General features: G+C 51.5%; 1 protein-coding gene across 2 annotated transcripts; it reads left to right on the top strand.

The window, feature by feature from the left end:
• Positions 1-647: 647 nt before the first annotated feature.
• LOC138209565 (spectrin beta chain, non-erythrocytic 1-like) lies at positions 648-24,361 on the top strand. 2 transcript variants are annotated; one of them, XM_069168237.1, is made up of 36 exons: positions 648-761; positions 4,569-4,782; positions 8,876-9,027; positions 9,751-9,924; positions 10,223-10,314; positions 10,416-10,496; positions 10,581-10,696; positions 10,838-10,950; positions 11,146-11,333; positions 11,421-11,538; positions 11,848-12,006; positions 12,120-12,422; positions 12,547-12,700; positions 12,831-13,701; positions 13,784-13,921; positions 14,011-14,767; positions 14,909-15,111; positions 15,667-15,757; positions 15,959-16,105; positions 16,833-17,096; positions 17,284-17,508; positions 17,615-17,704; positions 17,806-18,084; positions 18,177-18,307; positions 18,542-18,746; positions 18,822-19,196; positions 19,286-19,530; positions 19,614-19,752; positions 20,143-20,227; positions 20,783-20,979; positions 21,072-21,178; positions 21,264-21,306; positions 21,704-21,924; positions 21,998-22,171; positions 22,325-22,367; positions 22,476-24,361. In XM_069168237.1, the coding sequence occupies exons 2-36, from the start codon at positions 4,626-4,628 to the stop codon at positions 22,683-22,685; spliced, it is 7,047 nt and encodes a 2,348-aa protein (XP_069024338.1). In that variant the 5' UTR covers positions 648-761; positions 4,569-4,625; the 3' UTR covers positions 22,686-24,361. The 2 variants fall into 2 exon arrangements, with proteins under 2 accessions (XP_069024338.1, XP_069024339.1); XM_069168238.1 differs by lacking the exons at positions 648-761; positions 4,569-4,782 and adding an exon at positions 7,002-7,103.
• The last annotated feature ends 1,370 nt before the right edge of the window (positions 24,362-25,731 follow it).

The raw sequence follows: 25,731 nt of genomic DNA, 5'->3' as shown, positions 1-25,731 counted from the left end.
AAATATACAGAGCAAAATAGAGATACTCAGGTTCAGTATGAATACTCGTGGGGAGTAAAAGTACTTCATTAATGTGAATGTCATTTCTGTGTCTGGTTTGGAGTTTAATTTGAAAATCCTTGAAGGGAATTTCCTGCCCCGAGAAAAATAAACATAATATTTTTTTATTTATTATTATTATTATTAAATTAAAAGAACATTTCAGATAAAAAAGTTCGTTAAAAACAGAAATCAAAAGTTTTAAGACATGTTTACGTTGTGTCTCGGGTTCTCCAGAGGATGAGCCTCGGCCTCCTGCAGCGCCCCCTGCAGGTCACAGTGTTCAGAATGAGCTCTGCAGCCTGCAGGGGGCGCTCACAGCACTTCCCCACTGTTCAGAGTCATAGCAGGAGTCGGTCCGTGAACGCAACACAAAGTCCAGGCACAGAAATAAAAGATGAAAACCAGGATACGGGTCTGATCCGGATCACAGTACCGGACTGTATATCCGAATCAGACCCGCACTGATGCATACTGATGGAGGAGGAGGAGGAGGAGAGAGAGGGTGGGGGAGGGAGAGGGAGAGGGTGGGGGAGGGAAAGGGTGGGGGAGGGGGGCAGTGCGGATTCTTTCCCGTCATTCCCTGCAGCAGCAGCAGCAGCAGCCCCCTCCCTCCCCCCTCCCTCCTCCTCCCGCCTCCCTCCGGTGCTCTCGGTGCTCTCCGGTCTGCGGACTCGTCTCCTCTCAGCTGAAGTTGGAGCCTCGGTCGGATCCTCCAGCAGGTAAGCTCGTGCTGCTCTGCCTCTACTTGTTTCTATTGCGTCTCTATTGTTGCAGTGATTGGAGGAAGGGGGGCAGCGGGAGCCTCTGTTCCGCTGCTAACTTCGCTCCGTGTCGGGGAGACTCGGCTCATTGTGGCCAAACGGACTCCGCTTAGCAACAGAAGTCCTCGGACTCCCGGAGGCCCGGTGCCCACTCCTCCCCGCGGCCCGAACCGCTCTCTGTGGACGGGCCGAGGCTCCCCTCAGCCCGCATCCCCGCCGTTCGTCCCCCGCCCCACCAGCAGCCATTAGTGGGCCGGAGGATGGAGGAGAATAACGGTGCGCCATGCAAGGACGCAAAAACAGGCGTGGCCGCGGAGGAGGGGGAGGAGGAGGAGGTGAAGGGTGTTAATGTGTGTGTTCAGGACAATAAACAGACTGGAGTCCGGCTCTCTGCGCACATACCAGCTGTTTTTTTAGCGGCAGATCGGGCAGGATGTGTCTGGCCTGCAGCTGCTGTCCCCGGCTGTGTGCGGCTCCGTGGGCCGCTGCGCAGTTCACTCAGCCCGGGAGAAAATGCTGGAAAACGGCGGCGGGATGCTGGAGGTCCGGCGAAGGAGCAGGCCCGGGCCCTCACCCCCAAACACTCCCCAAATACCGGGCTCAGTCCCGGGAAGGTTTTCCTGAGGTTTCTCCAAAACACATCATTCATGTTGCCTTCAGGTTCCGCTCGGTGGAATCTGTTTGTGTTTCTGTTTACGTCCAGAACCAAGTCCTTCTGCAGATTCTGTTTTTACAATTAAGTACCTTTTTAGTTTGCATCACTGATCAAAAAGGCATTCTGGGAAACTTTACGACTGTAGGAACATTCAGGGAACGTTCTGGAAATGGGCTGGAAACATCCGGGGGACTCTACGATCTTGACGTTCCCAAACGGTTTCATCTGTTCCTGTCTGGAGCGTGGTTCCTTCATCTTTACATAAATGTTCCAGAAACTCTGATTAAAGCTTCACGTGTGGTTCCGTTTACCTCCACAGAACGTCTGTAGAACGTTCCTTAAAGGGTTCTGACAGCACTGAAATAATGTTGGCTGGCGTTTCATCATCGACACAAACATACCTGAATAAACATCTGAGGAACATTCTGATGGTCCAAAATCAGGGATCTCATAATATTCTCATGCTGCGTCGGTTCTTTCAGTGTTAAAGTCTCTAGAACGTTCTCCCAGAGATCCATAAAAGTCTCCACAGAACACAGACGTTCCTGTGGTTCCTTTAACCTCCACTCCGTCAGTTAAAATGTTTTCTACGAAGGTTCTTCTGATGTTAAAGAACATTCGAGACGCTTCTGTCACCAGAACAAAAACTCTGCTGAGACAGAAGAGGGTTCCCAACAGGTGCTGGTTTTAGACCCGTTTAGACTGAAGTTGGACCTGGTTTGGGCACTGGTTTTGGACCTCGTTTTTTAGGTGGTTTGGGCCTAGTTTAGAACCTGGTTTTGGACTGTTGTTAAACTTTAACTCTGTTTTGGATTCAGTTTGGCCCTGGTTTTTGAGTTTCTTTAAACCTGGTTTTGGACTGGTTTAGATCTGGTTTTGGACCTAGTTTTTGAGGTGGTTTGGACCGAGTTTTTGAGGTGGTTTGGACTTAGTGTTTGATGTGGTTTGGACCTGGTTTTGGACCTGGTTTAAACCTCTTCAGGGCTGGTTCTGAACAGTTGCTCTGGCTCGTGTGTTCAGGTGCATTGTAGATTGAGTAAATGTGGATTTTCAGATTTTCAGTGAACTGAAGGTGAATTTTTCCGAAAATGTTTCATTCTTGTCAGCAGAAGCTGAAGAGTTGAGGTTGTTGTTAAACTGTGTGAAGACTTTTATTCAGACCCAGAACTGGAAGTTAAGGCGGACTCAGACTGAACATTTCCAGAACGTTTCCAGAACGCTCCCAGATTGTTCCTGGAGTCGTAAACGTTCCCATAGTGCCACCTTTTGATCTGTGATGTGAACTAAAGAGGAACTTAAACCACAAAAACAGTGAAATTGCTGCAGGACTTTGGGTGGTGGTTGTGCTGGTCTTGGTTCTGGTTCTAGACTCAAACAGAAACCAAAATATAGATCCAGTGAGACGTGAAGCTGCCTGTTTGCTCCGACCTCGAAGAGCTGCTGGTGTTGACGGGTGGGGTCGGCTCACCAGGAAATCACTGTTTGTGTGCTGAATAAATCCAATAACTCCGCCCTGCAGTGAGCTCATTCTTCTTCTGCTGTTGTTTCTGCAGCACACACACACTCCACTGCTCCTCATCACTTTGCTGTGTGTCTCTGAATGCCTCCTTTTAATCCTGACCTTTAACCCCTGGTCAGAGATTTAACTGGTTCACTCAGGCCCAAATCCACAATCATCATCCTCGTATTCTTCGTTATCTCTGATGTCCATTAGAGACAAACAGTCAGTGAACGTTTTATAACGTTTATACCTTGGTTACCTGTGGTCACTCTTCAAAAACAGATACCTCATTTGGACTACTTAAGACTGGGTTTGGTCTCCTTTAGGACTGGTTTTAGCCGAGTTTTAGTCTGTTTAAGGACTGGTTTAAGGCAGGTTTAGGACTCATTACAGTCTGGTGTCATTCTTGTTTTAGCCTGGTTCAGGACTGGTTTTACTGTAGTTTTAGCCTGGATTTATCCTGGTTTTAGTCTGGTTTAGTCCTGGTCCTCGGAGAACTATCCCTCCTATCCGTGATGTTCAGATCTGGACTGTGTTCAGACGTCTCAGACTCAGCGATGCGTCCCTGACATGTTAACGTGTCCAAGCGTCGCCCTGCTGAGCGTCAGCTGCTGCTGCTGCAGACAGGTGATGGACACCTGCTGTCTGTCCTCGTGTTTCTGTGAGGACGCTGCAGCCCTCAGCTGTGACCGTCAGGAATGTTTTAATGTTTGCTTCTGAGGAACTCAACCATTTGTTCACACACAGGCACCAACACCAACTCATCCCCCTGAGGGTATTCAAGAAATGTTTAGGGCTGGGGGTGTGTGTGGGGGGGGAGGGGAAGGGGTGTTGATACACATGAATGTGAGACACTACATAGTGTGTGACCTGCTGTGTTGATTTTCATTTGGTAGCCCAGTGGCTAATTTTAGCTCCTGTTAGCTTAAAATGATAATTGTCTGTTTGGTCGTTCCGAAACGACCTCTGACCTCTTGTAACGCTGCTGTCGTGGATCTGTTTCGGGGAACTTGGTCCATTAGCGGGTCCCAGAGGACTCCTCTGGTCCTGGTCTGAGTGCTCTAATGGCTCCTGACTCACTTCCTGCCTCCATTAGCGCCGGTCAGCTGACCCACGCAGTCAATGGGAGGACATCACACAGATTCAGAGAGGCGCTGACACATGTCGATTAGTGTCAGGTGGGAACATAAAACCTTCAGAGAGCCAGCAGGTGATTGGACGACGCTCTGTCGCCTTAATGTGGGCGGAGCTTCCTGCAGGTAGACCAATACCTGGACTTCACCTGTCCTTGCAACATTTAATAAAACACATTTTAACAGGAAGAAAGTTTAGTTTCCAGAACAGATCTTCGGTTTTAATGCAGGTCAGAGTGTGACCCATGTTGCTTTGCAGCTGTAATTTACCGACGTTCCCCGAACGCCTCATGGCCTGTTAACAGATGGGAAGTTCAGGTCCAGACAGAACCTGAAGGATCAGCTGATCAGACCTGGTTTAAGGCCGGACTCTGGTCTGTAGCCGCGGGGGGCCGCTGGGTTCCAGCGATCCATCCTCAGTACTGTATTCAGGACGAACTATTGAGCAGTGACATGTCTTCCTGTCCGGTCCGCAGGTTTTTGTCCTGAAGTTGCTGATGTGTCTCCGCTGACATCGTCAGAGGTCAAAGGTCATGATGACGACGGTGGCCGCCGAGTACGACCACATGGAGCTGCAGCAGCAGTACAGCAGCAGCAACGACACGGTCAACAACCGCTGGGAGGATGAGTGGGACAACGAGAACAGCTCGGCCCGCCTCTTCGAACGCTCCCGCATCAAGGCGCTCGCAGGTAACACACACGCACACACACACACACACACACACACACACACCTGAGATCTGAATGTAGAACATGATCAACAAAACAAGATGACGAAGACCACATGATGAAAAATAATAATAATAATTATAACAACAACAACAATAATGTGAAGGGACGATCACAGGTGTATTTTATTGTGAAGGAATGATCACATATGTATTTTATCGTGAAGGGATGATGTCAGACTCCCAGCATGCTCTGCACTCTACAGGCTCGCTGGTGGTTGAAGTGATTTCTCTGCATGTTTTAAGTCTGAGCTCATCGTCGGCTGACAGTCAGCTCTGACCGCACAGCTGTTAGCTGTGGAAGCTAACATTATAACAGATCCCGCTACTGATTTTTAGCTTTGTGGATCAGATGGAGCTGCTGGTTCTCAGCCGGGACGCCACAAGGTGTTTTAGTCTGTGTTTTTATAAAAGTTTTTCAAAATGTAATAAAGTGATGTCATCAAAGATATGTGAACCATCTTGCTTCTGTATGCTGCTGTAGTGAAAAAAATTTCCCCTCGGGGATTAATAAAGTAAATACCTACCTATCATACCTACCTACCTACCTAACCAGCAGATCAGTTAACAGGAAGTGCAGCATTAAAATGCTGCTGATGCTTTCTGTTGTTTTCATTTAGCAGGTTTAGCACAATAAGCGAAAAACTGCAGCTAAGCATGAACATGAAGCTCTGATTGGCTGTCAGTTGGTGGAATGCACCCTGGGAGTTGTAGTTAACTTCAGTGTTTGTCCACAGGCCTCTTGGAGCTGATATTTTCTAATTCGTAAAAAAATGTTATGCCAATGATTCGACCGGAGTGTGCGTGTTCCTGTCTGTCTGTCTTTGTGAGGACCTGGTTTCAGACCAGGACAGTAAAGGACAGTGTGTCTGTCCTCGCCTTCAGAGGACTGATTGAAGGTTCAGACCTGTTTTTTGGGATCTGGATTGAGCCAGGTTCTGGTGCAGGTCCTTGGAATGCATCACGTCACTTAGGGTCCCCACAAAGACAGAAACACAAACATGTGTGTGTGTGTGTGTGTGTGTGTGTGTGTGTGTGTGTATGTGTGTATGTGTGTGTGTGTCTGCAGGATGTTTGTTCCGTGTTTCCTGTCCTTCAGTCAGGAATGTGAAGAAACAATGAAGGGAAACACCCCCCTCCCCACCCCCACCCATTCACACCCTCTGATGACATCATTGCCAAGCTGTAATGCCATTGGCTGACACACACCGTCCGCACTGTAAAAAGTCCCTGTATTGTGTGTTCAGTCTTTGAGCCTCATCGTGGCCATGTTTTCCTTTCCTGTGTGTTTTGAGTAGAGCATTAACCTGCTGTGTAACTTCACAGCTGCAAGACTCAAATGTCACGCTGACAGTCGTGTCGCTCATGTCCTGCGTTTTAAAAGTAATTCACTGAATACTTAAAATGTTCAACTGAAGCTGGAAATTCAGGAACGCTTTCATTTCTTACAGCAGATGTTAAGGGGGGTGGCTGTTTGCAGTGGGCGGGGCGTGTGTGTGTGTGTGTGTGTGTGTGTGTGTGTGTGTGTGTGTGTGTGTGTGTGTGTGTGTGTGTGTGTGTCAGGAGGGAAGCGGGACAATCAATCAGCTCATTGAGCAGGAAAAATCCGCAGCAGAAGAAGAATGAGCCGCGTGTAGCTGCTGCACACACACACCCACACACACACACACACACCCACACACACTCACTCACACACACACACACCCGCGCACACACACACCCACACACACTCACTCACACACACAAACCCGCGCTGGGCTCGTTGTCCTGCGACCTCTGGACTCTTCTCTTTCGCCTCCTGACGACTCACCGACTTGACTTGCTTCTGAATCAGCTGCAGAAGTTTAAACTTCTTCTTCTGCGACTGAAAAACCGGCAGACTTGGATGTTTTTATTGATCCCTGATCGGTAGGAAGTCCGCCTCCAGTCGAGGTGTGTGTGACGTGTTCGTCTTTTCATCTCAGAATTCAGAGGTTGTCTTCACCTGGAACAGATTGATTTATTTTCTGTTTCTGAGATTTTTGTGGCTGAGGACTTTTATTTTTTTTAAACCTGAGAGACTTCCTGCTTCTGAACTCTGCTTGGAGACGATGGTCAACGTCTCAGAGAGTTTTATTCTGTCTACCGTCTGAGAACAAATCGTCTCGTGGACAGTTAAGTGGAGGTGGACATTCGGGTGGAGGTGGACATTCGGCGTGATGGAGGTGGAGTGGGGGTCAGTGGACTCGATTCAGCAGCAGGTGAACTACAGCCAGCTGGAGGGTCGATTCAAACAGCTGCAAGGTAAGAAGAAGAAGAAAAGCGCAGGTGGAGGCTGCCCGCTGCGCTCTGATTGGTCGGATCAGGACGAAACGCTCCTGAAAACGTATAAACACGGAGGCGGAGTCATGTTGTTCTATTTCATCTCATCAATATAACAAACAGGATGTAGGCTAGCCTTTCAGATTAAAACCAGCCCTGACTTCCTCCTCTGAGTTGAGGCTCTCCACCTGACCCTTGACCCCTGACCCCTGTGACCGTAGCGGTGACGGCGTCTCGTCCGTCCTCATGCTGGCCGCCGTAGGTTGCTACCGTTTGCGGTCGTCTGCGTCTCTTTTTTTTTATCAGCTAATCTTCCGTTTCTTTCGGCTCACTGCAGAAACCAACGTGCCCTCATGTGTCACAAACTGGCGCTGCAAGCAGGAATCTTTAATAAAACACAGGAAGAAATTCTGTAATTTTATTTTGGCGACCCAAACGAAACCTCTAGCGACCCACCGCAGGGCCGTGACCCAACCTTTGGGAGCGGCGGGTCTAACGCTGCTCAGGGGACGACGACAGAAGAATCCTCTCCGATTTCTTTCTAGCTCGACCTGAACAACCGGCCTTCTCAGGTCCAGAACCGAGTTCAGACCCGGTCCAGATTCTGCCCAGTCTGATCGGGTCACGTCTCCTTTTACTGCAAGGGGGGGGTGTCTCAGGTCTGATACCTGAGTGGATCTGAGCATGCTCAGTATCACCTCTGATCACATGGCTGCAGCACCAAGAGTCTGAGCAGCTTTTATTTTGTATGAATGAGTTTCGCTTCCTGTAAGGTCACTGAGAAGGGCGTATCGGTGACCTTTAACCTGCTCATGGTTAAAGTTTAAACATGTTATTGCTGAGTACAGGGTGCACCCGAGGAACCATAAACCTGCTGCAAAACACCTCAAACAGTCTGCCTATCAAAATAAAAAGCCAGACAAAATGTACAGCTACAAAGTGCTGCAGTGAAATCTAAAATAAAAATATTTAATCGGTCAGTTGTTTGAGGTGACATCATCGTCTGAGGCACGGCTCCTGATTGACTCTCTGCATAATGACTGAAACAAACTTCCTGAGTTCATGTACATGCCACAGCCTTCCTGTTTTCTCGGGGTCAAAGTTACTCCTGAAGACCTGAAGAGACAAAGAAATACTGATCATCAAAAATCACACACGTGAAACACGCATGTTCACACTCAGAGATAACGATGACATCATCATCTCTGAAGTCCTTTCAGAATAAACCTCCAGGGAAACAGCCAGTTCAGAAGCTGCCTGAGAATCTGTCTGATTTTAAGTTTCCTTCAGTGCCACAGTGATCAGTGATGTTTGTCTGAACTCCCATGATGCACTGCAGACAGGGAGTGCTCGCACACAGTTCCACTAAATGTGAACAGTCTGCTGCTCACAGCAGAAGAGCAATGTGGGAAAGGTTTTTCATGTTGCTCTGTCAGTTTATTTTCTGATTTTATTGAGACTCTGTGTCGTCATGGAGACAGCTGATGATTATTGATTTTTGATTAGACTGCTCGTTGCCTGAGGCAGGTGTCCTCTTTGTGACAACCTTTTTCTTTTAATTTGAAAGAACTGACGAACAGCCGTTCTTCATTCACTCTGAACATCATCATCCTCACATGCAGATAATTGATCCTCTGATCAGGAGTCAGCTGATGGGTTCATTCCAACTGACCGAGTGATGTAACTTCCTGCAGGATTAAATGTGTGTGTGTGTTTGTCTCTGTGTGTGTGTGTGTGTGTGTGTGTGTGTTCAGATGAGCGGGAGGCGGTCCAGAAGAAGACCTTCACTAAGTGGGTGAACTCCCACCTGTCCAGAGTCTCTTGCAGAATCACAGACCTCTACATGGACCTGAGAGACGGACGCATGCTCATCAAGCTGCTGGAGGTCCTGTCAGGAGAGAGACTGGTAATACACACAATATACACACAATACACATTATATGCACACAATATACACACTGTACACACACTGTCAGGAGAGAGACTAGTAATACACACAATATACACACACTCTAATACACACTGTGAATACACACGCAGTAAATGTACACACTCTGAGTACACACTGATGATCAGATTGTTACCATTTCATCAATCGATCCTCCTTTAAACGTGGACGCTTCACTTTGTGTGAATCGACTGTCACACACTCGTTAAAAAGTGTCAGGCCATTGCCCTAGGAGTGTCGGGCCGTTGCCCCGGAGACGCAGCTCTCTGTAAGAGTTTAACCAGGTGTGTCCCACTTCCTGTTTTCCCTCTGAAACATGAAACTGTTTCCGAGTTTCCGTCCGATTCTGGATCCACACATCCAGCCGGCCCCGCCCCTTCCTGAGGACCAAGGAGACTTCACTGTTCACTCACTTCCTGGGCTGCGTTCAGGGCCAAGAAGACAGTCAGAGGAAGAGGGTTCCTCACCTCTTGTATCTTTGCTGACAACAAGTTCCCCATATCTTTATGCAACTTTTATTGTGACTGTCCGCCCTGGCAGTGAAACATGTTAACACACACATTCTCATTCACTTCAACACAGTTTGATCACAGCAGCATCTAGTGGACGTCAGAGAAACTGCGGCTGTTTGCAGACGTTTGTTTCTGATGTTTGTGACTCCTCTTCCTCGTTTGTCTCCAGCCAAAACCCACCAAAGGGCGGATGAGAATCCACTGTCTGGAGAACGTGGACAAAGCTCTGCAGTTCCTGAAGGAGCAGCGGGTTCACCTGGAGAACATGGGGTCACATGACATCGTGGACGGAAACCACCGCCTGACGTTGGGCCTCATCTGGACCATCATCCTCCGCTTCCAGGTAACACACCGGTGGAGGTGTGCAAATCAGACAGGTGGAGGTGGGGACATCAGACAGATGGAGGTGTAAACATCAGACAGGTGGAGGTGGGGACATCAGAGTGGTAGAGGTGTGGACATCAGACAGGTGGAGGTGTAAACATCAGACAGGTGGATGTGTGTACATCAGACAGATGGAGGTGGGGACATCAGACAGGTGGAGGTGGGGACATCAGACAGGTGGAGGTGGGAACATCAGACAGATGGAGGTGGGGACATCAGACGGGTGGAGGTGTGACTCTGATGTGTCTCGTCCTCAGATTCAGGACATCAGCGTGGAGACTGAAGACAACAAAGAGAAGCGTTCCGCCAAAGACGCTCTGCTGCTTTGGTGTCAGATGAAGACGGCCGGGTGAGACTCTCAGACCTGCAACACCTGCACCACCTGCATCACTTATATCACTTGCACCACTTGTCTGAACAGTGACTAACACTTCTTGTCTTGTTCCTCAGGTATCCCAACGTCAACATCCACAACTTCAGCACCAGCTGGAGAGACGGGATGGCCTTTAACGCTATCATCCACAAACACAGGTAACATATTCATTCTCCTCCTCCTTTTCCTCCTCCACTTCTTCCTCCTCCTCCTCCTCCTCAGTAAAGTTTTTCTGTTTTCAGACCGGATTTGATCGACTTTGATAAACTGAAGAAGTCCAATGCTCACCACAACCTGCAGAACGCTTTCAACCTGGCAGAGCAACACCTGGGCCTCACCAAGCTGCTGGACCCAGAGGGTACTGACCAGTTTAACTAATGAAACTAACCCATTCAACTACCGAAACTAACTAGTATAACGAACCACTTTAAGCACAAACACTCACTGAGTTAATTGATGTTGCTGTGGCGACCCTCCTGACTCCTCCCCCTGTCCGCAGATATCAGTGTGGACCACCCTGACGAGAAGTCGGTCATCACCTACGTGGTGACGTACTACCACTACTTCTCCAAGATGAAGGCTCTGAAGGTGGAGGGCAAACGGATCGGGAAGGTGAGCAGAACACGTCGTCACACGTTCAGGAAAACGTCTTCCAGTGAAAATCCATCCTGTGTTAAATGTGACGTCTTCGTCAGCGCTCAGAAAGCGTTCTGATTTATTCAGATTACAAAGAAGACGATGTTCCTCTGCAGTCTGGAGAACCGGGGTTCTGTCCGTGTTCTTAAGTGTCTCTGTTTTTTTGTCCAGGTGTTGGACAACGCCATTGAGACAGAGAAGATGATCGAGAAGTACGAGTCTCTGGCCTCGGACCTGCTGGAGTGGATCGAACAGACCATCATCATCCTCAACAACAGGAAGTTCGCCAACTCTTTGATGGGAGTCCAGCAGCAGCTGCAGGCCTTCAACACCTACCGGACCGTGGAGAAGCCTCCAAAGTCAGAACCTCCTCCTCCTCCTCCTGCTGTCTGTTAGAGTTAGATGGACCTGTGCAGACTTCTGAGCTCTTCTGTGATCTCCCTCAGGTTCACCGAGAAGGGGAATCTGGAGGTTCTCCTCTTCACCATCCAGAGTAAGATGAGAGCCAACAATCAGAAGGTCTACATGCCCCGCGAGGGAAAACTCATCTCAGACATCAACAAGGTCAGAGCTGCTCGAAACCACCGGCCGCTCATCGAGCTTTAAATCCTCCAACCGTCACCACTGAGGAGAGCTTTTAGACCTCTGAAATCTTTAAAGATGGAGGAAACCGAAAATAGCTTCTGTTCTGGTTAAATGAAGGTAGAATTCTGAATTCAGAGTCACTCTGAGTTCAGTGTGACTCTGAATTCAGACCGTGCAGAAGGCCGTTTGGTTCTCGGAGGTCTTCTCACCGACAGCAGCAGCTTCTCGTTACCAGGGGCGGCTGCTGCTTCTCAGCGTTTGACACCGGTCTCGTGTTCGTCCCTACAGGCCTGGGAGCGACTGGAGAAGGCGGAACACGAGAGGGAGCTGGCTCTGAGGACGGAGCTGATTCGTCAGGAGAAACTGGAACAGCTGGCCAGACGCTTCGACCGCAAGGCGGCCATGAGAGAGACCTGGCTCAGCGAAAACCAGAGACTGGTGTCACAGGTAAGAAAACGTCTGCTGGCGTCGCTGCAACAGCCTACAGCTCTCAGGTGTGTCCCGTCACACATCTGGAGGGTTTTATATCTGTGGTCCCGTGAACGCCTCCCTGTCTGCAGGACAACTTCGGCTTCGACCTTCAGGCCGTTGAGGCGGCCACCAAGAAGCACGAGGCCATTGAGACGGACATTGCGGCATACGAGGAGCGAGTCCAAGCTGTGGTCTCCGTGGCGAAGGAGCTGGAGGTGGAGCACTACCACGATATCAAACGCATCACGGCCCGAAAGGACAACGTGATCCGGCTGTGGGAGTACCTGCTGGAGCTGCTGAAGGCTCGCCGGCAGAGGCTGGAGATGAACCTGGGCCTGCAGAGAGTCTTCCAGGAGATGCTCTACATCATGGACTGGATGGACGAGATGAAGGTACGACTACAGCCAAACTAACCCCGCCCCCTCATCAGAGAGAAGTCCAGGAAGTGTTCAGAGATCTGAACAGGAAGCAGGTCGCAGCTCTAACGTCCGGTCCTCTCTGTTTGTCGGTTTCCAGATGTTGCTGCTGTCTCAGGATTACGGGAAACATCTGTTGGGTGTGGAGGACCTGCTCCAGAAACACGCTCTGGTGGAGGCCGACATCGCCATTCAGGCTGACAGAGTGAAGGCAGTCTCCACCAACGCCACCAAGTACTCTGGCAACGACAGTGGTGAGCACCATCTCTAGTCCCCCCGGGGTTCAAAGGCTTTCTTCTAAATTATTCTGTGTTTTTCTTTACTGGTTTGTGGCAGCTGTCTGTTATTTCAAACCCTAAAATGTGCTGTTAATATCTTGTCCAGGCTACAAACCATGCGACCCTCAGGTCATCCAGGACCGGGTGGCCCACCTGGAGTTCTGCTACCAGGAGCTGACCCAGTTGGCCGCAGAGCGCCGTGCCCGCCTGGAGGAGTCTCGCCGCCTCTGGAAGTTCTTCTGGGAGATGTCCGAGGAGGAGGGCTGGATCCGTGAGAAGGAGCAGATCCTGTCATCCATGGAGCACGGCAAGGACCTGACGGGGGCGCTGCGCCTCCTCAGCCAGCAGAGTGCCCTGGAGGATGAGATGAGCGGCCGTGCCGGGCACCTGCAGCACACCATCGCCGAGGGCCAGGCCATGGTCGAGGCCGGCCACTTTGCTGCCACGAAGATCCAGGAGCGAATCGCTGACCTGCAGGCTCAGTGGGCGGCCCTGGAGCAGCTGGCGGTGGTGAGGAAGAAGAGGCTGGAGGAAGCTCTGGCCCTGCACCAGTTCCAGGCTGACGCAGATGACGTGGACGCCTGGACGCTGGACGCTCTGCGAATCGTCTCCAGTGGAGAGACCGGCCACGACGAATTCTCGACCCAGGCGCTGGTCAGGAAACACAAGGACGCCGCAGTGGAAGTGGCCAGCTACAGATCGGTCATCGATTCGCTCCATGAGCAGGCCGCCGCCCTGCCCAAAGAGGAGGCGGAGTCAGAGGAGGTGCGCGGTCGACTGGCTGGCATCGAGGAGCGCTACAGAGAGGTGTCGGAGCTGACGAAGCTGAGGAAGCAGGCGCTGCAAGACGCTTTGGCTCTCTACAAAATGTTCAGTGAGGCTGATGCCTGCGAGGTTTGGATCGACGAGAAGGAGCAGTGGCTGAACAGCATGGAGATCCCCGAAAAACTGGAGGACCTAGAGGTCATACAGCACAGGTAGGACCACACGGTTGTGTTTACCTGCTTGTGATTATACGTCTCTGTCAACCAGCACTGATGGGGAATGTGTCCTTTGCAGGTTTGAGAGTCTGGAGCCAGAGACGAACAACCAGGCCTCTCGCGTTGCCGTGGTGAACCAGATCGCCCGGCAGCTGATTCACAATGGTCACCCAAGCGAGAAGGACATCAAGACCCAGCAGGACAAACTCAACAACAGGTACAGATGCACTGAAGGTTTGAGATGAACAGTCCAAGAAGAGTTAGTTGGTCTGCTTTTACAGTGATGGTCCTCCTCTCTGCCTCCAGGTGGAGCCAATTCCGCGACCTGGTGGACCGGAAGAAGGAGTCCCTGAACTCAGCTCTGGGTGTGCAGAACTACCACCTTGACTGCAACGAGACCAAGTCGTGGATCAAAGAGAAGACCAAAGTCATCGAGTCCACCCAGGAGCTGGGCAACGACCTCACCGGGGTCATGGCCCTGCAGCGCAAACTGACCGGCATGGAGCGCGACCTGGCCGCCATCGAGGACAAGCTGGGCGACCTGAGAGGCGAGGCCCAGCGGCTGGCCGAGGAGCACCCTGATCAGGCTAAGGCCATCACAGGCCGTCTGGCTGAGATCACCGCTGTCTGGGAGGAAATGAAGAACACTCTGAAGAACCGAGAGGAGTCTCTGGGCGAAGCCAGGAAGCTGCAGCAGTTCCTGCGTGAGCTGGACGACTTCCAGTCCTGGTTGTCTCGCACTCAGACAGCCATCGCCTCAGAGGACATGCCCAACACGCTGGCTGAGGCCGAGAAGCTGATGGCCCAACATGAAGGCATCAAGAATGAGATCCAGAACTACGAGGAAGATTACCAGAAGATGCGGGACATGGGCGAGATGGTGACGCAAGGCCAGACGGATGCGCAGTACATGTTCCTGCGCCAGCGGTTGCAGGCGCTCGACACCGGATGGAACGAACTGCACAAGATGTGGGAGAACCGTCAGAACCTGCTGTCCCAGTCCCACGCTTATCAGCTGTTCCTGCGGGACACCAAGCAGGCCGAGGCCTTCCTCAACAACCAGGTAAACATACAGGATCCTCCTGACTGCAGTCTGTCTGAAACATGGACGCTCATGTCCTCAGAGGTCCCAGTGCGTTTCCCTCCAGCGTCATCCTCAGCACAAACCCACCTCAGTCCTGAACCACGTGTCTTTTTCCTGCAGGAGTACGCCCTGGCTCACACCGAGATGCCCACCACTCTGGAGGGCGCCGAGGCCGCCATCAAGAAGCAGGAGGACTTCATGACCACCATGGATGCCAATGAGGACAAGATCAACGGTGTGGTGGAGGCCGGCAGGCGGCTGGCAAGTGACGGAAACGTCAACGCCGAACGCATCCAGGAGAGAGTCGGCTCCATCGACGACAGGTAGGCCGCCGCTACCTCCAAACCTTTAACAGGACGCCTTCCAGAAGTGTCTGTTCTGGAGCTTTTGACCGTTATCGTTCATTATAGAGATCCTTTTTACCTGAGCAGTCTACAAAGTGCAGTTTTTGCCTTCTGTTCACACCAAAGGCCACGAAGGTTCTCAGAGCAACTTGGGGTTCAGCGTCCTTCCAAAGGACACTTTGGCATGTGGTTTGAACCGCCAATCTAATGATTGGTGTGTGTGACCATCTGAGTCACAGTTGCCCACACAATTGCCATGACTGAACTTCGATGTTGTCTCATCACGTCATCTGTTGGCTTTAAATGGAGGCTCGCGGTTCGTTTTGACGTTGGTTCAGAAGCTCCAGAACAGCCACATACATGAGTTTATAATTTCCCTCCACTGATTAGAAATATAGTATGGATGCCCTCTGCAGAGGTCGGAGCTGTTACACTCACTAGGAGTGTTGATCCTTTAGTTTGTGGGTCCTTTGGTTGTGTAAATGTGCTGTTGGTTTGTTAAAGTCAGTCACTCTGAGCACGTCATCGTTTCAGGCACAAGAAGAACAGGGAGGCTGCCGTGGAGCTGCTGATGAAGCTGAAGGACAACCGAGACCTGCAGAAGTTCTTGCAGGACTGCCAGGAGGTCGGTCTCACCTGAGGTTACGCAATAATACAGATCTGAGTTATCCAAGCAGTCCAGGCTGATTTTAAAGATGACACATGTTGTGTAATTGTTGCTCCAGGCGAGGCGGGGTCGTTTTGGTTCAGAGACAGATAAATACGTCCTGAATGTGTTCCTGCTCCCCAGAGGATGATCCCTTGGATGTTTTGTGTTTGTGTGCAGCTGTCTCTGTGGATCAACGAGAAGATGCTGACAGCTCAGGACATGACCTACGACGAGGCCAGGAACCTGCACAGCAAGTGGCTGAAGCACCAGGCCTTCATGGCCGAACTGCAGTCCAACAAAGAGTGGCTGGACAAGATCCAGAAGGTAGAGGGGTCGTTCAGGAGCTTCGAACTGCAGCTGAGCAAGCGAACCGCTTCTGTAATGGGGAACCACAGACGGTTGATTTAATGGTTTAAAGTTCAGTTGAAGCTGCTGATCGAAGTTCTTACTGCAACATCAGGTAGAAACACCTGCTGGATGACTATTGTTAGCTAAAGCTCAAAATTAATTACAACAAAAATAAACTCTGTCAGTAGGTTCTGACATGATGTAATAATTAAGTTTAGCTGTCAGATAACGATAGCCTAGTTAGCTCCCTAGCTAACATATTTAGCTTGTTAGTAGTAGAGAAATTCATAAAAATATAAGTGCAGCTTTACAATGCAAATATTTATTAAGCTCCAATTATTTAGCCCGTACACTCGTATTAGCATATCAGGCTAACATGTTTTCGTTAGCGGTAGCTAGCTATTATGGTGTTTCTCAATTGAAGCGTCAGTTTGTCTCATTTCTCTTCAGGTTAATTTCCAGTGGGATATTTTATGCTTTTTACACTGCACAGCGCAGGCTAAAAGCGAACGGCTAACAGCTCCCTGTGGTCATTTTCTTTAATCCGTGCAGAAATGACATCACTGAGAGCCAAAGTACTGAATCCACATCATAAATTATCAAATTGTCGGAGAGCAGCGGGTGTTTTATTGATCGAGACATTACTTGCCATTATCCAAGGAGTGAACCGGGACCTGACCCGGGTTTTCTTTCCTGACCTCAGGACGGCATGCTGCTGGTGTCGGAGAAGCCGGAGACGGACGCGGTGGTGAAGGAGAAGCTGTCGGCGCTCCATACCATGTGGGAGGAGCTCGAGTCCACCACGCAGACCAAAGCCCAGTGTCTGTTCGACGCCAACAAGGCGGAGCTGTTCACCCAGAGCTGCGCCGACCTCGACAAGTGGCTGGGCGGCCTCGAGGGTCAGATCCAGTCCGACGACTACGGCAAAGACCTGACATCCGTCAACATCCTGCTCAAGAAGCAGCAGGTAGGTGGTTCCTGTGGTTCCTGTGGAGCAGACAGAACACAGAAACCTGGTCCGGGTTCCGGTTTACATGCTGATCAGGCTTTCCTGCTCAGTGAGTAAACCGGGCTGGAGAACCAGGACTGTGAGGTGGTGGTGGTGGTACGGTGCAGGTGTAGCAGAAGGCTGAGTCTGACTGTCCCCCCTGCAGATGCTGGAGAACCAGGTGGAGGTGCGTCAGAAAGAGGTGGTGGAGCTGCAGAGCCAGGTGAAGGCTCTTGGTCAGGAGGTGAAGGACACTGAGGAGGTGGACGGCCGGAGGCAGGTGGTAGAGAAGAAGTTCCAGGAGCTGCTGGATCCGCTGAGACGCCGCAAGAACTTCCTGGTGGCGTCCAGAGAGGTTCACCAGTTCAACCGGGACGTCGAGGACGAGATCGTAAGTAGACCTGACCCTGACCAGATCTGACCCCAACCAGAACTGACCCCTCAGGAGTAGAACTGGTACTTCAGACCCTCACTGTGGTTCTGGTTCTTGGTTGCAGCTCTGGGTTCAGGAGCGGATGGCTGTGGCCACGTGCACCGACCACGGACACAACCTGCAGACGGTTCAGCTGCTCATCAAGAAGAACCAGGTGGGGGCGCGTTTTTCAGGGCTTCAACTGTACTTCCTGTGTGTGCGCTGTACTTCCTGTCTGTGTCCTGACTCTTTTCCTGTCGGCATGAACATCCTCAGACGCTGCAGAAGGAGATCCAGGGCCACCAGCCGCGCATCGACGACATCCTGGAGCGCAGTCAGAGCCTCCTGCAGGACGAGTCCTCCAACGCAGATGTGATCCGCCAGCGCCTGGCCGACCTGCAGCAGCTGTGGCGGCAGCTGATGGAGGAGGCGGAGCGTCGGCACGGCCGGCTAGAGGAGGCCCACAAGGCCCAGCAGTACTACTTCGACGCAGCCGAGGCTGAGGCCTGGATGAGCGAGCAGGAGCTGTACATGATGTCAGAGGAGAAGGCCAAGGTGGGCGGGGCACCAGTCATTCACACCTCGACTAAACTCCACCCACGTGATGCAGGTTATTAACTGATTGATGAATGTGATGCTTTGACCAGGACGAGCAGAGCGCCGTCACCATGCTGAAGAAGCACCATATCGTGGAGCAGGCGGTGGAGGACTACGCCGAGACTGTCCACCTGCTGTCCAAGACCAGCAGAGGACTGGTGGGGGACGGACACCCCGAGAGGTTCTGGTCAATAATCAATAATCAGTATCACAGGAGTTAATATTAATTTGTAACCAATGATTTATCTGACTAAACCAGGACACACTGCTTTTACTTTGAAGGCAGCTATGACAGAAGGAAAGCACTTCCTTTCCATATGTGTGTCTGTGTGTGTGTTCTGTCTGAGGGACCGAGTCCATCCAGTAACAGGATTGTGTGTGTGTGTGTGTGTGTGTGTGTCTGTGTGTGTGTCAGCGAGCGGATCAGCATGCGTCAGTCTCAGGTGGATAAGCTGTACGCGGGTCTGAAAGACCTGTCAGAAGAGAGGCGGGGCAAACTGGACGAGAGGCTCCGCCTCTTCCAGCTGAACCGGGAGGTGGACGACCTAGAGCAGTGGATCGCGGAGCGGGAGGTGGTGGCTGGGTCACATGAGCTGGGACAGGACTACGAGCACGTCACGGTAAGTGCCTGCTCTGTGTTCCTACTTCAGACTGTTTACTGACCTCTGACCTCTGACCTCCGACCTGCTGTACAGATGCTACAGGAGCGTTTCCGGGAGTTCGCCCGGGACACCGGGAACATCGGGCAGGAGCGCGTGGACGCCGTGAACCGTCAGGCGGACGAGCTGATCAACGCGGGGCACGGCGACGCGGCCACAGTGGCGGAGTGGAAGGACGGGCTGAACGAGGCATGGGCCGACCTGCTGGAGCTCATCGACACGCGCACGCAGATCCTCGCCGCCTCCTTCGAGCTCCACAAGTTCTACCACGACGCCAAGGAGATCCTGGGACGCATCATGGACAAACAGAAGAAGCTGCCAGAGGAGGTTGGCCGCGACCAGAACACGGTGGAGACACTGCAGAGGATGCACACCACCTTCGAACACGACATCCAGGCGCTGGGAACGCAGGTGAGACCGCCGCACCTGATGATCCGTCGGCTGACTGACAGGATGCTGTTGTTATCTCGCGTGTCCTGACCTTTGACCCCGTGCTGCAGGTGAGGCAGCTGCAGGAGGACGCGGTGCGCCTGCAGTCGGCGTACGCCGGAGACAAAGCGGACGACATCCAGCGGCGGGAGAGTGAAGTGCTGGAGGCCTGGAGGAGCCTGCTGGAGGCCTGCGACGGACGCCGGCTCCGCCTCCTCGACACCGGGGACAAGTTCCGGTTCTTCAGCATGGTCCGAGACCTGCTGCTGTGGATGGACGACGTGATCCGGCTCATCAAGGCCCAGGAGAATCCCAGGTAGGCCCGCCCCCGATCTGCTGCACGTCAGCCAACCTCAGCGGATCAGAACCGCGCTGACCGGAGCCGTTTGTGTGTTTCAGAGATGTTTCCTCCGTGGAGCTGCTGATGAACAACCACCAGGGCATCAAGGCTGAGATCGACGCCCGCAACGACAGCTTCACCTCCTGCATCGAGCTGGGGAAGGCCCTGCTGGCCAGGAAGCACTACGCTTCAGAGGAGGTGAGTCCAAACACAGAGGTGGCCTTGCTAGAACCAGAACCAGAAACGGCAACTCAGTCAAAGAACAAATGAAACAAGTGGGACGGAAAGTCTTTCATAACCAGAGAAGTCGTCATGTTTGGAAAGTGATGTCACAGCACAACGAGAAATAAAAGACATGACACAAGAAAATCATATAACAAGAAAAACATGAAATAAAATGAAAAAGTGGTAAATAACATGATAAAAAGGTTTTTGTGAAAATGTCATATTGTTAAATTTGTATTTATTTAAAACATTTGTATTTTGTCAAATTGTTTTTGTAATATTGCAACTGTATTCTGCAAACATTTTGACTTTATTGTGAAAGTCTTTGTGGGCGGAGCTCATAATTTGTTTTGTGTTGTTCAGATCAAAGAGAAGTTACTGCAGCTGACGGACAAGAGGAAGGAGATGATTGACAAGTGGGAGGACCGATGGGAGTGGCTGCGACTCAGTAAGACTCACTTCCTGTTTGTTTACTTTCTGTAAACCTCAGAGGTCGCAGCTGATTGGACGCGGCTGCGCTGAGTCAGCGCTGATGAAGAGTCCTCCGGGTCTCGGCGTCCTTTAACGAAGCCGACCGAGCGTCTTCTGCTGTCAAACCAATCAGGAAACGCTGCAGGTGGTTGAGTCACGAAGTGCAGCTGCTTCGTCCAAACGTCTTCTGACATGCCTTCATCCTCCTCTTCATCATTTTGTTTTCTGACAGATTCACTCTTCTGACGGGAAACATCTGATCGGTCAACCGGCAGCTTATTTAACAGTTAAACTGGCAGCAGTAACACGTCGCAATACCACTCCTCAGTGACGCGCCGCAGTAACGCAAAGACCTCATTAAAAACTGATGTTCAGAGGTAGTTACCCGGTAGGAGGCGCTGCCTTCAAGGTTAAACTCAGGAATCAGTAAACAGATGACAGACGTCGCCTTCACTGTCCTGCAGCTGTTTCTGTCTTCACCCCCCATTTGACGAAGCGTCAGTCTAACCTTCCTCCTCCTCCTCCTCCTCAGTCCTGGAGGTGCACCAATTCTCCCGGGATGCGGGGGTTGCGGAGGCGTGGCTTCTGGGCCAGGAGCCCTACCTGTCCAGCAGGGAGGTGGGCCAGAGCGTGGACGAGGTGGAGAAGCTCATCAAGCGCCACGAGGCCTTCGAGAAGTCGGCCGCCACGTGGGAGGAGCGCTTCTCTGCGCTGGAGAGGCTGACGACGGTGAGGACGGTGATGAAAGGTAGTGATGAAGGTGGCGATGAGGAGGAAGAGGATTTGTAGCGATGATGAAGATCTGTACGTCTGTCTTCCAGTTGGAGCTGCTGGAAGTGAGGAGGCAGCAGGAGGAGGAGGAGAGGAGGAGGAGGCCGCCGTCTCCAGAGGCAGCTGTGGTGCTGCTGGAGGAAGCTCCGCAGCAGAGGTGAAAGCTCCGGAAACACCTGCACACACTCAGAGCACGTTTATAATGAGACAGTAAGGAGTGATTTCATCTTCTGTGTCCGCAGCGTCACTCAGAACGGCCTCCCGTCGGACAAGGAGTCCCCTCGGGTCAGTACCACGAACACATCATTCTGTTCTTATTTTGAAAATCCACAGGGAAGTTCTGACTTCCTGATTATAAAAGAAGCTTCACATTTTAGATGAACGTCCACCTGCAGAACTGTTCTCAGGTGGATATTAAAACTGACTTTCCAAATAATAGTCCAGATGTGACTTCACTTCACTCGTGAAGATTTCATACAAACTGATTAAAACTACATTTAAAATCAATCATCCAGAACGACAACCACATGATTCATTCATTTATTAATACTCTCAAACAGGAACTTTATTTTGAAGTTTTGATCAGAGAAAGTTTAATTTACAGTCCGAACCTCTTGAGTGTCATCGAGGACAAAAAAACTGGTTATTATTATCTAATGGGTTGTCTGCTCCACCGGTCCAGGACGGAGTGGACGGAGTGGACGGAGTGGACGGAGGAGATCTGGTGAACGGCGTTGTTGAGCGGAGCTCCAAGGAGCCGAGCCCCACCCCCTCGCCAACCTCCGGCAGGAAGAGCCAGTCGTCCACGCTGCCCGCCAAGAACCAGGACTCGTCCTCACAGCTGGAGGGACTGCTGCACCGCAAACATGAATGGGAGGGGCATAACAAGAAGGCCTCCAACAGGTGAGACCCTCAGCCGCTCAAGATGGCCCGCTTAGCTCCGCCCTCACTGACTCCTCTGCTCTGTGATTGGCAGGTCGTGGCACAACGTGTATTGTGTCATCAACCACCAGGAAATGGGTTTCTACAAGGACAGCAAGGCGGCCGGTCAGGGCGTGGCCTATCACAACGAGCCACCCGTCAGCCTGAAGGACGCCAACTGTGACGTCGCCTCCGACTACAAGAAGAAGAAACACGTCTTCAAACTCAGGTAACAAACTCGGGTAACGCCTGACAGCACCGGGTCAGAGGTCCGGTCAGGGAACACAGACCAGATCAGAGGCACCAATGCTGTCTCACCTCCGTCTCACCTCCGTTTCACTTCCGTCTCACCTGTCTCACCTCCGTCTCACCTGTCTTTCAGAGTCTCCGATGGAAACGAGTACCTGTTCCAAGCCAAAGATGAGGTGAGTTCCATCCAATGAAAACGTTTAGTTGAAGCGTCCAGTAATAAAAACAACAACAACAACAACAGTAATAATAGTAATAACACCGGCCTGTGTCGCCCCCTGCAGGAGGAGATGAGCACCTGGATCCAGGCCATCCTGAACGCCTCCGACCGTTCCGACGTCCAAAGCAGTAACCCCGGCACGCCGGCCTCTGGGCGCGCTCAGACGCTGCCGGCGGCCGTCACGCTGACCACGGAGTCGAGTCCCGGGAAGAGGGAGAAGGACAAGGAGAAGGACAAGGAGAAGCGCTTCAGTCTGTTCAGCAAGAAGAAGTAGTAGGAAGGAAGAGACGCGGCGCTTTGGTGAAACGACGAGTCCGGACGCTCTGATGCTCGAACACGCCGGCGTTAGCTTCTTTACGAACGTTTTGTCTCTTCAGCGGGAAACTTCCGAACTGGAATCGGCATCAGAGCGCGCTCCGACCTCGGAGGCTGTTCGCTTCACGAAGGCGGAAACCTTCCTGAAGTCAGATGCACTTTCACCTTCTCGCACGTTGACCTCTGACCTTTCCTGTTCAAACACAGTGCTGCGACCAAACTTGTTCCCGCCATGTTGGAGAACATCCGTGAATTCGATTGATTGATCGATCGATCGATCGGGACGAGCTCTGCTGGAGAACCGGAGCGCCTGTCCGATCAATAATCCGCTTTCCGAGGGAACAGGAAACAAGCACACCTGGTGGTGACATCGCCGTGATGTCACTGCCGAACAGCGAATGGCAGAGGTTGACTGCGGGGAAAAGTTTCACCAAAGCGCGACGTCGATTTTTATTTGTGTTTACTCTGAATGCGGTTTTTTGTTTGTTTTTGTTTTGATATTTGTTTGTTTGTTTGTTCGGTCGCGAGGCGGGAAGACATCGCTCGGACACGTCGAGGCGGTGATGTCACAGCGGTTTGTGACATCGCAGCTCATCGGTAGGTGATTGGCTGATCAGTCGTCTCCTCACTGTTTCTCGTGACGTCGGCGGCGACCGCACGCTTCACGTGTTGTTGTTGTTGTTGTTGTTTTTTTGTTTTTTTTTCTGAAATTATTTTTCTATTTTTCCGAGCAGCTCAGAGTTTTTGCGTCTTCGGAGACGACCGACGTTCTTCTGCCGTGGAGAAATTGGACCAACAGTGCATTTAGTTTCTTCTTGTTTCGACCTTTCCGTCTCTGCAGCCTTTTTCTTTTCCGTCTCCTCCGAGGATGACGATGTAGAAATGTCCACCTGCATGCTTCATCAGCCCGTCGCCTGAAACTCACCTGAAACTAAACTCCTCTTCTTTTAATACGTTTTCTTTGGTTCCTTCTGCTGGAAGTAACGAAGCTCAGTGTGTAATGTGGAAGCGGCGATGTCGACCGGCGGCGGCGGCGTCCCCCGGCTCGCCTGGGCGTCCCGTCGGCGGCGTACCGTCGGCGTCGTACCGTCGGCGGCGTCCCCCGGCTCGCCTGGGCGTCCCGTCGGCGTCGTACCGTCGGCAGCGTCCCCCGGCTCGCCTGGGCGTCCCGTCAGCGGCGTACCGTCGGCGTCGTCCCCCGGCCCGTCTGGGCATCCCGTCGGCGTCGTACCGTCGGCGTCGTCCCCCGGCCCGTCTGGGCATCCCGTCGGCGTCGTACCGTCGGCGTCGTCCCCCGGCCCGTCGGCATCATCCCCCGGCCCGGCTGGACGTCCCTCCGTGGACTGATGAAGGTCGCTTGCTTGTTGTCGGCACCGCGCTGCGTTGGGTTTTCTGCTCTTTGATACTCGTGTTGCTCTCCGTCACTGTATATCTATCGTACTGAACATGTATGGAAGTTAACGCCATCTTACTGCACAATCAGATCTGCATCTATAGGAATGAAGAAGAAGCTGTTCCAGGCTGAATATTTAAAGTTAGATCATAAAAGCTTTTCTCATGTATGAAACTGCACCTGTAGACTTTAACGCTCTCTCTGTCAAATATGTGCGATGTCATTAAAGCTTTTAAACTTTACGGCTTCCTGTTTTCTTTACACGCCTCACACAGAACATGTTTTCACCAACCAGACGTCTTCTGTGACAGAGCAAGTAGGAGGTCGATCAATAAGTTCAGAGAGTTCCTGAACGCAGCACGACGAGTGTCGTCTCTTGATCAACATCTCCAAACAGGAGGTGACGTGAGCTGACGGAGCTCCACACGTTTCTATGTCCGCTGGTACGAGATCATTTGTGATTTCACCGTGGACCTGAAACTGGAGCAGAGAAACATCAGATTTTGAGGAGCAACGTGCCTGTTTACAGCCAAGTGTTCCTGAGTCCCTGCAGTGATTTCCACTACAGAAACTACAGGTTTCAAGAGGGGCGGAGCTTCACTGTCCGAGACCGAAGAAGGCGGGTCAGGTCAGGAGACACCAGGTGGGTTTTCCTTGACAGTGTGTTGTGTCACGGTGAATTCGTCCCCCAGAGTCAGACTGTCAACACTGAGTTCCGCTGGGACCTTCCGAGTCGGCTCTTCTGGTTTGGACTTATTTTCTGCTTTGTGGTCTTCAGGTCAGTCTGGGTTTTGTGCTTCCTGGTTGATTTTGAAACGACTCGCCTCTTGTGTCTGTCTTGTTTCACTTCCTGTCCTTTGCGTGATTGTTGGCCCCGCCCTGATTAGTTTCACTTGTCCCTCGTTGTCCTTCGCTTCCTGATGTATTTTTACAAACCACCTGAACTGTGGGGCCATTGGCAACAGGGTTGTCCAACGTGACGTCACGACCGCTCACAGCGTTTTAAAAAACGGGCAAGTTTCTCTCTTGAAACCGGAACGCAACAACACAATCGCTTGACCTCTGACCTCTGAATCTGCGGTCCATCGTTCATGTCTTTCTCTCTGCAGACATTTTGACTTAGAAACTAAACGTTCTGCAGAGAAATTATTTTTGACGCCGCTCCACGCTAACAGACGGCAGCTAACATGTAAACATTAGCTCGTAGAAACACCACAGTAACAATAATAATGACGCAGGAAGTAACGCGAGGTGACTGATTTCCGGCCTTTGAATCAGAGTGTTGCTTCTGTTAATCGGAGAGGATCTCTGCAGCAGGTGGACGTGATCTGACGTCAGGGGAAAAAAAAAACAAAAAAACACTACAGCCCCCAGCATGCACCGCAGCACTGAGCGCAGTCCGTGATTCATGAAGCCGCTGCTAAACCGCACCTGCTCCAACAGAGGCGGGAAGCTCGCGGAGGTGAGCGCAAAGGAGATCGGAAGCTGGGAGTTTGGCCTTCAAAATAAAATATGAGTTTGTCATTCGAAAATAATTGTCTTTAACAAATATTGTGTGTCTGAACACAGTTTGCCGATCCGTCTGTCCCATCGTTTCTCCGTCTGGTTCCGA

The sequence above is a fragment of the Embiotoca jacksoni genome, unplaced genomic scaffold, assembly GCF_022577435.1.
Source record: "Embiotoca jacksoni isolate LCO1_2020_lvr unplaced genomic scaffold, fEmbJac1.0.p SCAF_4, whole genome shotgun sequence".
In the NCBI taxonomy this organism is placed as follows: domain Eukaryota; kingdom Metazoa; phylum Chordata; class Actinopteri; family Embiotocidae; genus Embiotoca; species Embiotoca jacksoni.
Note: the sequence above shows the minus strand (reverse complement) of the source record. Positions and strands in the feature narration are given on the sequence as shown.